General features: G+C 36.2%; 1 protein-coding gene across 15 annotated transcripts in view; it reads right to left on the minus strand.

Moving 5' to 3' along the window:
- Window positions 1-5699: 5699 nt before the first annotated feature.
- The window catches only part of EVI5 (ecotropic viral integration site 5), a 235234-nt gene continuing 227969 nt past the window's right edge, over window positions 5700-12964 (minus strand). For 9 of the 15 annotated variants that reach the window (XM_042952838.1, XM_042952836.1, XM_042952839.1 and 6 more), the window contains one exon: window positions 5700-6105. In XM_042952838.1, the coding sequence (XP_042808772.1) occupies window positions 5794-6105 (312 nt within the window). In that variant the 3' untranslated portion in view covers window positions 5700-5793. The remainder of the gene's footprint in view (window positions 6106-12964) is intronic. The other 6 variants (XM_042952841.1, XM_042952843.1, XM_042952842.1 and 3 more) reach the window with 2 other exon arrangements.

A 12964-nucleotide genomic window follows, 5' to 3' on the forward strand; every position in this document is an offset into this window, starting at 1 on the left:
TTTTTAAGCATACCATTCAGCAGCATTACATTCTGTGTTGTGCAGCCATCACTACTATCCATTTCCATAACTTTCTCATCACCCAAAAATGTCTGTATCTGTTAAACACTAACTCCCCTTTCCCCTACACCCTTATCCCTTGTAACATCTACTTTATTTCTGTCTCTTTGGATTTGTTATTCTAGGTACTTCCTATCAGTGGAAACATATTATGTATTGAGCTTATTTTATTTAGCATGTTCTCAAGGTTCATCCATATAGTACATCCATGTAATACTCCATTATAGTATGCATTAGAATTTCATTTTATAGTTAAGTAATATTCCATTGTATGTATGCTGCATTTTATTTACTTTCATCTGTTTATAATGGTTATGAGTGTAGAGCCTACTTAAGATTTTTTCTCTCTCCCTCTGCCCCTCTTCCTAGCTCAAACACTCTCAAAATAATAATGATAATAAAAATAATAATGGTCATGTTGTTTCTACCTTTTGGCTATTGTGAATAATACTGTTATGAACACACTGGTGTACAAATATCTGTTTGAATCTCTATTTATTTATTTACATTTATTTATTTTTGAGAAACAGTGAGACAAAGCATGAGCGGGAGAGGGGCAGAGAGAGAAGGAGACACAGAATCTGAGGCAGGCTCCAGGCTCTGAGCAAGCGGTCAGCACAGAGCCTGATGCGGGGCTGGAACCCACGAACTGTGAGATCATGACCTGAGCCGAAGTCAGACGCTCAACCGACTGAGCCACCCAGGCGCCCCATGAATCTCTTTAGTATATACCTAGAAGTGGAATTGCTGAATCATATGGTAATTCTGTTCAACTTTTCTGAGGAACTGCCAGAACTTTTCACAATGGCTGCACCACTTTACATTCCCAACAATGTATGAGTTCCAATTTTTCCATATCCTTGCCAACACTTTCTTTTTTAATTGCCATCCTAATAAGTGTGAACTGGCACCTTATGGCTCAGGTGTTACTTTTCATACTGACTACTACAAAGAGTCAAAATTTGCAATCTATCTTCAATAAATGTATATATTTTTAGTTTGGGTTCTACTGGTTGTTTTTTGACCCACTTCTAAATTTATACCACAAATCGTCAACCAGCAGTGATTTCCATTCTCCCTCCTCCTTACAGGGCACATCGGCAACAACTGGAGACCTTTTGGGTTGTCACAACTGAAGGAGGGGTGGTTACTAGAAATCTAGTGGGTAGAAGCCAAGGATGCTACTAGACATCCCTATGATGTACAGGACAGCTTCCTGCCACAATTTGGCCTCAAAAGTCAATAGGGTCAAGGTGGACAGACTCTGGATTATGACTATCTTGTCATATATCATATACCTTTATAAAGTGTCTTAAACCCTTTAGGAATAAAGCAGAATATATAGTGAACTACTGCTTCTGAACTAAATGATATTAACATTGTGATAAAGATGCAGAAAGCATAACTTTCTTTTCACAATAGCACATTCAAATTAGATATCTGAATATATTTAACTTAGTTGCTAATCAATCACCTAAAATGCAATGTGAGATGAAAATATCACTATTAATATTTTCAAACAGCATGTTTCTTGAAGAAAGTAACAAATCTAGGTATGTTACCTTTCACTAAATTGAAAAATGTCATGTACCAGGCTCTGTGTTTGGCACTAATTATACATGGGTGGGCCAGGCAGATATGGTCCCTCTACCCACGGAACACAAACCTCATTAGTGAATATGTGATATTAAGCCATGCATTTTTTAACAGTGTTTTCATGCCTCTCCCCTTTTAGGTTGAATCGTTTAAGGAAACAGAAATTCTTATAAAATGAAAAACTTTAATAATTGTTTAAAGCAAAGGCACAAGTAAACATTTCAGGTTATCATACAATGTTATAATAAGAAATTCCAACAGTAAAATGAAAAACATTACAATTGTGCATCTCTATAGTATATCTAATGCATTATTCTATCATCTTTTCTTTGGAGTGAAAAGAAAGGATAGGTACGGTACATCAATGAAAATGTGATGTAAAAAGTTGGATATAAATAGCATCCACTCCACTTTTAACCAGGAATTTTAATTTCAGGAAAATGAATTCAATTAAAATTAATTAGTTTAAAAAACTGTTTTGTTAATGATAGAGCAGCAATAACTTTCAGGCTAAAGTACACTTTTAATAAAGTAAACCTACGATTTCATAAACCATTAGCTGTTGACGTCTGGTACTACGCAATAATCAAGCTGGCCACGAAAGGGCTTTACCAAAATACGATTCATATACTTATTTTACTTTAAATCTGAAAATTTTAATGTATTATGTAAAAGATAAAGGAGAATATGGAACCAATTCATTTATGATGCTAGAAATAAAATACTTTAAAAGGCCTAGACTTTGTTTTCAAAGGCACTATCTGGAGAGTAACAAGCTGCAAGCTCTGAGCTAAGACAAAGTTGGTTTTTTTTCTTCCAAACTAGCCTGCCAGTTAATTGAGACTTGATGTCTCAATTAATCATCAAACATTGAGTATGTAATATCCATTAGGGAAGAAATTGTGCAATGTTTTATCTTTGACTGCTTTTTTCAGGAAGAAAAATTTACCAATGATTTTTAAAAGGCTGTTGAAATATTTGCTTGATCTAAAAGTTCTGTTTCATCACCTCAATGCAATTTCCACTTTATTCAGATCACCTGTAGCCTCTACCTTTAGCGTTTCGACCTAGATAGCAATGACATGAAGGTAGCTATCCTGAGAGAGTACTTTTTTGTGTGAGTTTGTTATTTTATTCACTTTTTCCTCCCTGAATATTCTTCAACTCTAGGTGTTTAACTGAGTAACATTTAAATGACACAAAGTACCAGAGACTAAATAAAATCTATCAAGAGAACACTTTCCAATACCTCAGAAGTCTTAATTTGAATGTCAAATTAGGGCATAGTAACCTATTGCATCCAAAAAACCAGGAAGATTTTAAACCTTTCTAAGGAGTATTTGAATCAAAGCTCTTGCATGAGACGATTGTTGTTTCTATTTTTTCACTGTCCAAATTATATCATTGGATTAAGGTTTATTTACCATGATTCTTTTAAAACCTAATTCCTAACCAGAAAACAGTACTTAGAAAATGCTCTGAGAATATCTTTCAAATTTACCACAATTCTAGAAAGAGGTCCTTAACGTCAAATTAAAACATTGACTCATTGAGGCATACCCTAAAGGTCAATACGCATGCTTGAAAGAACAGTGCTGGGATTCTGGAATTCTTCCCTGTCTTTCTCCATTTCCAAAGGTACAGACATTCTTCCAAAATTTTCGGTGGCATCAAAGACTTCATGATATAAAATAGCTGGAACATTTTCCATTTTGAATAGTTATGAGTTTAAGAATCACTAGGACATTTTAGGCTTCCAAACCATTAGTTCAACAGCAAAAGCAAATAGTTCAATCTTCTACTAAGACAAACTTAAGAATTAACCTACATTTTACAGTGTCTAAACCAAGGGCCCACAGACTTTTTCTCTAAAGTGCCAGATAGTAGTTATTTTAGGCTGTTTGTACCATACAGTCTCTGTTGAAACTACCCAAGTCTGCCATGGTAGCACAAAAGCAGCCATAGACTATATGTAAATGGATAAGCATGGAGGTAAGGTCCAAAAAATTTTATGTATTGACACAATTTCATATGATTTTCATGTGACACAACGTTATTGTGTTTTTGATTTTTCTCCCCAAGTATTTAAAAATTAAAAACCACTCTTATTTTTGTGGGTCATGTAAAAACAGGAAGCTGGCTCAAATAGGCTCATGGGGTGTAGCTGCTGACCCTTGGTCTAGATCATTTAGATTTCTTAATGTGGGGGTCAAAGCAATCATGTAGCCATGACTCATCTCATTTTACCTGGGCATCAAGAGCCTCTAGGCTAACAGTACTGAACCCCAAAAGAGAATCCCAAAAGCACCGGTCAGATGATTCTAGTAACAGTATCTACACTCATAAGCTGTGTAGAGTTTATGAGTGTTGATACTAATATCTATACATAGATACAGATCTATATATATTCAGGAAACATTTCAATCACATTGTCAGAAAAGTAGAGAATTGAGAAATCCATTAGCTGAGGCTTTTCAGCTTGGTGTCAGACATATCGATTAACATTTTGGCTCTGCTACTTACTAATTTGTGACCACAGGTAAATTAATCACTAGAATTTAACCTGATGATACGGACAAAACAGGCATATTTTCAAGCTTGTTTCTCAAGCCTACAAAGGGCTTGCTGGAAAAGCCTACTCCGTGATATACCATAAGGCTTAACTCCTAGTTTTAGGTACAAAACTATTTTGTCTTTTCTACTCCATTCTGTCATATAAATTTTTTTCCTGCATGCAACATATTGTGCAAAGTTGCATCTCCATATATACAGAATTCTACTTTCCTCTTATCCTTGAAGGCCATTTTTTTCATAGGCTGAAGAAAATGAGAGTGGAAAGCATCCAGTCAACACATTCTTGTTATCTTTACACAATCTAAGTGTAATTTGGTATTCCACCAATCTATCAATGACAGGCATTCAGATTTCTAGGAAAAAAGTCTAGACGATAAAAATGAAGAACTGGTAGGAAAGAATTCTTATGGCTTCATCTATGGATTAGTAACAAGAGAATCTGAAGATAATGCTTGTAGATTATTTGCAGATATAATTTTTGTGTATCTTGGACATCAGTCCATTGCTTAAATTATATTAAGTAGATATTAGCACTAAGTAATATGTGCTATAACCTCTTTAATCATGAAAAATTTATTAGTTATATACACATGAAGTAAAATATGTCACCAATAGTGTTTTTGAAGCAAGCATTAGTTAACTTATGAATCTGCTAGTGTTGAATACTAAGCAAAATACTAAAGCTATTAAAATATTAGTGTTTGGTTTCATTTTCAATTTTCTTTTAACCTATTATTTACAGAAGTCCTGTTAGAATGCTGAAGGCAGTCATTTTGCAACACATATATTCTCCATATAAAATGATGTTCAGTGCTGGGTGATACAGATTTATAAATATGGACAACACAATTTATTTGTAGTTAACCTACTACTCTGACTAGTAGGCAACGCATGGAAGCATCATATGCACATAAAAGTTAGAAATTAAAACAAAACTTAAAACTCTCAAGACAGATGACCATAATTTTGTGTTTGTAAAATTATATGGAAAAAAAGCCTTTGTGGTTGGGAGCTTTCAGTGGCCCACTACTAAAACAGTAACTTTAACTGGAAAAAAAAATTCCCCCAACACAAAAACACAAGATAAATTATATGTATATCTTGGTCAAATGTTTATAGACAGCTGCTATGAAAACAAATTGATAAACATAATTTGTTGAATGAGCATGAAATATTGCACAAAAGCAGTTTTGTCTGAAGAAAATCCAATTTTCCATTGTTCTGAACTTGAAAATGCTTCCCACATATAGACATAATTGAATTTTCTAAATAAGAAACATTAATATTCAGTAATACTGTTAGAATCTTATTTTTCCCATTAACCATATTCCAGTCTACTTTATGGCAATGGTAAGTCAGTGGTGAAGATTTGGCAAAGATAAAAAGGCAGACTGTAAAATACATATATATATATATATATATATATATATATATATATATATATATATATATATATATGTATGTATATACGTATGTACATATGAAACAGATATGTTCCAAAAACCCTTAATCATATGATAACCGGTCCCTTAAAAAACCCCACAGTCTAGTTCACAGTGATGGTCAGACAGTGGTTGAGTACGATTCTTTTCTTGGGGACTGCTCCTTTCGAGCCACTTGGTTGCTGTCTCTGGTCTCCAGCACACTGTCTTCTGTTTCGCTTTCACTACCATCTGCCACAGCGGGGTCCAAAGACGTTGGGCCAGATTTTCTGTGCAAAGGAAAACCAACACCACTCTCCTGTAAAGAATTATCTATAAAATCTTCATCAGAGGAATGGAATGATTCATCATCTCCTATTAAATGGTTGACAATGTGGATTCCATCAAAAGGAGGCTGGCCTGAGAAGACCCTCTGTCCTTTTAGGCACCTGAGCTGTCAAAACAAAATCCAAGTTAATATTCTCAACTGGAGGAAACACAAACACCAAGAAAGCAAATGTTTCATGTTTAAAAGAGAAGATGCCTTGATTTCTTTTCCATTTATATATAAAATAGTTACTACTAATTTTTGAGTGCCTCCTATATGTTATGTAATGGGCATATAACTTATTTTAATTGAATGATCACAACAGTCCTATGTGGTAGATTTCATCATCCCCATTTAGAGATTAGGAAATGTAAACTCAGGTAGAATAACTTGCTGAGGACATATTTCAACAACATGGACAATCTTGTTACTGTCCCTGGATTATTTTGAGGTAAATCCCAGACATTCTGTCAGTTTACCTGTAAATATTTCAGCATGCATCTCTAGAAGATATGGACTTAAAGACCATACTCTGAACTATCATACACGCTGACTTTTGAGAGCGTGACTCCATAATTCTGTTACAATAGATGAAAATTTGCTATGAGTCTCCATCCTATTATAATATCCCAAAGACAACCAAAGACTCACTCAGGGCAGGAATGCTTCGTCCCACTAGTGACATTTCTCTCTGCATGGAAGGAATGCCAGTAATATATCATTTTGCCTTCTCTCCCCTACTCCTCCTTAGGGAGAAGGAGCAACTTCTCTCATGAGGCAAGAGGGGAGAAGAATGACATGTATTGCTCACCTATTTCTCTTCTCTTTCCACGTTGCAGAGCCAACTTTTGGCTATCCCAGGAGTTTCACACAGCCAGACCTTCACATGGGAAGGGCTGTGGATGTTATACGCTACCTGTTACTGGGTGGGAAAGTCTAATTCTAGAGCTCAGCAATGAAAAACCCATTGTTGTCATACTTCTAAACCACATTTTCCAAAACCAGCTTTATCAGGATTAGAAGTGATTTCTTTGTATTATCTCCCACTTCTTTGCCTAAGTTCTCACAAATTCCCAAATCCACAACCATGGATCCTACCATTTCTACTACCATATAATTGAGACATCAGCCCTGTTCTCAAAAGCTGAGGTTTTAAATATGAAATTTAATGCTGATATTGTCAGTTGTTTTATTTCTCCCACACACCATGCATTTTCTCCTACAATAGAGCAGAAGAGTTAAAAACAAAAACATTAAGAGAAAAAAACTATCAAAATCTACCTTGACTTGCAAGAATTTTTGCTGAAATACATCCCATGCCTTCTACCCTTACCATTACTATCAACCTTCAACTTTGTTTCTCAGGGACAATTTCCTGGTCACTCGCTATCTTTCAAATCTTAAGATAAAGCCTATGTGAAATATTCAGGAAATGTTACATATACTTTCAAAACTAACGGTTCTGAGAGTAAAGAGATTACAGCCTTGCCATAACACCTCCCAGCTTCCCCGACAGACTTCCAGGAAGAAGTGAAGAAACCTCAGCACTTCCCTGCTGGTGTGGGAACAATGGGAAATAAGAGGGATGCTGAGACTCAGTACAGCAATGTCTGCCTCAGGCAAACCTTCAACCACAAAGGAAGTCCTATGCCCTAAGTCAAGAGAACGAAATTACAGTGAGGTACAGTGTAATTTAAGTAATACCTTTTCCCCTGGCAGAGCAGAAAGTTTTTAGGGAAACTAAAAGTTTTAAGTTTTTAGGGAAAGGGCACAGAGCACCACAAAGACCTCCCCTTAATTGTGATACCCACTGCATTACTACAACCGCCACGTTCTGATGCAATATCCTATCACCATATTGCAACACATGATTTATAGCTCCAAGTGTTAAATTAAGTCAGTTAATCTCTTCCTTTCTTTTTTCCCAGACCCTTTTGAAGAAATAATATGGAACATGTGTCTTCCTTTTCCCTGGCTGTTACAAAAGGAGTGTGGCAGAGGAACCGCAACTTCCCAATTGTTTGGAAAGCTGTAGCTCTAACAAAATTTATTGCATTTAAAAAACTACAGCCTCATATCAGATGTAATAAGTGACCTCAAACATTATATAAAACTCCAGGTTGAAGGGTTATTTCCTCAATGTCAAGGGGATGCAATTAAAGCTTCTTTACTTGAGAACTGCTAATAAAGAATAGCAACAGCATAAAGGAATTTTGGAGAGAAGAAAAAGGTGAAGGTAAGGGACTGTGGTAAAACTGAAGCTATCCCTTAGTTATATCCTGGACCTAGGAGTGTGCACACCGGTTCTGAGAGGGACAAGGCCTGTATAGGCCCTGAAAGTGGACATTTAGGCAAGGAATTCCAGGGTACTGAGAACCCATAATGCACTCTATAAGGGCCTGAACTTCAGGTCAGGATGTCTGGGGGAATCCTCATCCCATGAAGAGAGGTTTGGCTGGAGGAAGGCCAGAGCTGGGCCTTCTAAAGTGTAAAATCTTGGGTGTCTGGATCTAAGAGCTGTACTGCTGATCCTTATCACAAGACTTTCAGAGCTAATTATATTTAAACAACAAAAACCAGACTATTAATCTTTTCAACCCCACTCCCCCCAAAAAAACTTCCATGGATATTATTATTATTGGTATAAAATCAGATTAGCAAAGCTCAATATACAGTCCACTGATCATCTGCATCAGGATAACCAAGGGTGATTATTAAAAATGCAGAATCTCTCCCCAGATCTAAGGAATCAAAATTCTGAGAATGAAACATTTTTTACAAACATCTCAGAAGATCTTGATACCTCAGTTTGAGAATCACTGTGGTAGATCTTCTGCTCAAACCAAATGGGCCTGAGTGAGAAAGGAGATGATTTACCTGAAATGGAACTCTTAATTATTCACAATAAAAGACCTTCTAAACCATGAACAACTGCCTATGTGGGTGTGGTATATAGAAATGGACACCATCTTTCAGTAGTACAACCAAGCTGTTCTGAGCCAACTCCACTATGTGATGGTTGAAACAAGAAGCTGTCTGTTTATGTGATGACAAAGTGAGCACAAAGAGCAGTTCACTTAAATGCCTTCTCCTGAAACTTTCTCCTGCTATAGGGTAAGGTTTGGCAGCGTATATGTTCAAAAGACCAGAATAATTCTGATGCACATCCCAGAGTAAGGACCACTACCTGATAGGCAGTGTTTTGCTTGGTTGGCTTTGCTTGCTCTTTTGGGTCAGTCATGGGATGAGGAATCTGACAAAAGCTATGGACTCACTCTCTGTCTTGAAAAGTACACATATGTACTTTAGCATACCCTTCTGTAGCCCCTTGTCTTTTCTAATTTTTGGTTAAAGACTGTTGGAACATCATTATAAAACAACAACAAAACGTAACTTTATGAAATGCCAGTAACACACTCATATTGTGAAAAAGATTTAAAAAGTATTATTTTTCAAGGTGAAATTAGAAATAGGTTTTAAAGTCACTGAATGTGAACGGAAGTACTTTTGAGATTCACCAAGGAAATAGAAGCACCAGGAATCTTTGGAATTTTAAGCAAAGGGACTCTTCTCTGGTGATCTTAGGATTTCCCCCAGAGAAGGCTCTCAGCCAGATCACAGTCAATGAACCCTACCCAGGCATTCAGGACTTCCTGCCAACTTAAGTTCTCCAGGCCTAGAATTTGAGCAGGGAGTCAAATGTTAGCAGACATTTGGGGGGTGGGTGGGAGGGGAAGCATCTAAGAGATCTGGGGGTAGGGGGAGAGGCAACTAGGAGGAAATAGACTATCTGGGGAAAAGAAAACTCTTTAAAAATTATTTATTTCCTCTGAAGAAACTTCTTCCATGTAAAACAACAACAACAACAAAAACAAAAAACAAAAAACAACCTCAGGATAGGCTAAAAAAAAGAGGTTTCAGACATGTATTTCTCTGACCTGAAAGACATGAGCTTTGAGATTAAAAAAGCCTGTCAAGTATCCATCACAGTGGATAAAAGTACACTTATACCATGGTACCTCACAATGAGATTTCAGGACACTGGGAACAAAGAAAAGATAAAGCATCCAGCCAAAACCAAAAACATTTTTTAATATAAAAGATTAAGAATCACAATGATATTAATTTCTCAACTGTAAAGACAGTAGAGCAGGTTCTTTATAATGCTAAGTAAAAATTTCCAATGTGTATTTTACAAAATTGTAATTATCTTAAAAGATGTCTTAAATACTGGGAATAAGTTAGTGGACTCCTGTGTTGTTTTGTCATCACCTAGCTATTTGGAAGCAAATGAAAAAGGATTTTTATTTTTATATATTTTTTTCTTAATAAATATGATCACATTTATTTTCAATAGTTTTTATTCTGCTACCAGGAATATTTGAGCATGCCTACTATATATAGCCTTGGCCAGCATGACCATTACACATTTTCCTCCATTATAAGAGGCACTATTATTGTCATTGTGTTTCTTTGACTACTGCTGGGATGGTTGAGATTCTCTTTTGTTTTCTTTTTATTCCAGTATAGTTAACATACACTGTTATGTTAGTTTAAGGTGTTAATATAGCGATTCAGCAATTCCATACATCACTCAGGGCTCATCACGATAAACCCTTAATCTCCACTCCTCAATCCCCATCACCTCTTTTACCCATCCCCTAACCCACCTCTCCTCTGCTAACTATCAGTTTGGTCTGTATAGTTAAGAGTCTCTTTCTTGGTTTCTCTCTCTCTAGAAAAAGGATTTTTAAATAACTTTGGCCTACTGAACTAGAAGATGTTTTAGAAAAATATAATACATAATCTAATTCTGTCCTTCAGGTTACTTTATTCTTACACGAGTACATAAAATAACAAGTTTACTGTGTAATAAAATGTTTCCTTCTAATGAATGCCTTCTAATTTCTGTAACATTTAAAAATAACTTGGGATTTTAGGCATTAAGTAGATTTGCCATTTGCCAAATATCAGCTAAAAGAACCAAAACCTACCACAGAGATGATGTGACAGACTATTCAACTTGGTGAGTCACTCTGGAGTCCTTACTTCTGTCAGAAAGTTGGTGATGTTAAGAGCATCCTTTGACTTCCTAATTCTTTAGCCACCAATTTATAAATTGTGTTATGTATAAGAACCACTTGGGAATATTATATTAAAAATGTGTAGATACTTGGGCCCTCTTCTCAGACACCTGGATTCAGCAGGTGGGGCTCTGGAATCTGTATTTTAAACAAGTACCTCAGATAATTCTGAATAGGATGATCCATAGATCACATTTTGAGAGACACTGGTCTAAATGGATCGTACTTAGGGATGTACTATATTAGAATCATGTTAAGAAAATCTGGTATGGATAAATAAATTTGAACTTAGGATGTTCTTATTAATTTATCACTGCCATCATCACAATGACCACTGTTAAATTTTAAAAATATGATGGCCTGATCTGGACACACAAACAAGTAGGGGGAAAAAAAAACAAATAAAAATACAAAGAACTATGAGGGTAGTAAATATTTTAAGATATGACACTTCACCATCTAGTTTCAAATCTGGTTCCCATGGGGTGTTTCAGGGGATTCACCACTAAGGAACACCACCCAGTTTTAGACATCCCAACATCTCTGTCTATATTAAAGTGAGAGACCATGTGTGTTTATAAAACAGAGTCAGAACCTTCTCTTCTTTTCCTCCTATCAAATGTCAACCTTTAAGTTAAAATTTTATTCTGAGGATCAGCTTCATATCCAGGTGACAGACAATACCCTTTAAAGGATAATATGTCCAACCTTAGGAGTATAGTTCTAGCTTTACAGGCCTTGATAGAAAAAAATATTTCTTAATACAACTCAACAGTCATATGAGAGAAACACACATAGGTGACTGTATCTGTAGGAGGGCGTGAGGAAGCATTTTGTTACAATAAGATATAATTTGCAATCAGTGAGGACAATGCTACAATGATAAGATACCTCTAATACACTTTGATGTTTTTTATCTAGATTAGTAATTTTAGGCTGATTTCTGCAACACAAAATTAACATTTTAAAATAAAGCTTAAATTTAAAGAATGTCTTTCTTTTTTAACAGAATCTATTTTTTTAAGTTTATTTTTATTTATTTTGAGACAGAGATAGAGAGCAAGTGAGGGAGGGGCAGAGAAAGAGGGAGACTGAATCCCAAGCAGGCTCTGCACTGTTAGCACAGAGCCTGATGTAGGGCTCAAACTCCCAAACTGTGAGATCATGACTTGAGCCGAAGTCCAGAGTCAGATGCTTAACTGACTGAGCCACCCAGGCACACCTAAATTTAAAAAAATTCTGTTTGGAATTTCATGTATTAAAAATGATTAGGTACTACTGTCAATGTTTTCAAAAACATCCCCATGATTATCTTATCAGACCTTGGTACTACTACTGTTAGTCTACTGCTTCTTTTGGGTCTAGGCTCTATCATCAGAACAGCAGAAAAGTTTTACTGTAATTGTGCTCCAGTTTTAGACAGGTCTCAAAGTCTGTATCCAGGGAAACTCAGGAGCTTTAACACACATGCAATGAAATATACCTTTAAGAGTGGAATCCTTTCCAGGTCTTTAAGTAGGGTCCTGATTTCTCTCTGAATCCCTGAGTCTGTATCAATTATTTTTTCTGGTTAGAAAGTATCACATGGTATCACACATCAGAAAAGCCCCATTAGAGAGGTGAAGTATGTGCTCAAAGTATGGAGGCAACAGACAGCATAGTAGGTCTGAGGAACTGTCAAAGCAGTTTAATATTAGGCTCTTAGGGATGTGTGAAGATGGGGGATGTGACATACAGGAATCTTAAAGGCATATTGTTAAGTCAAAGAAGTCAATCTGAAAAGGCTACATTAGGGTCGCCTGGGTGGCTCAGTCGGTTAAGCGTCCGACTTCAGCTCAGGTCACGATCTCGCGGTCCGTGAGTTCAAGCCCCGCGTCAGGCTCTGGGCTGATGGCTCAGAG

The sequence above is a fragment of the Panthera leo genome, chromosome C1 (assembly GCF_018350215.1).
Source record: "Panthera leo isolate Ple1 chromosome C1, P.leo_Ple1_pat1.1, whole genome shotgun sequence".
Classification (NCBI taxonomy): domain Eukaryota; kingdom Metazoa; phylum Chordata; class Mammalia; order Carnivora; family Felidae; genus Panthera; species Panthera leo.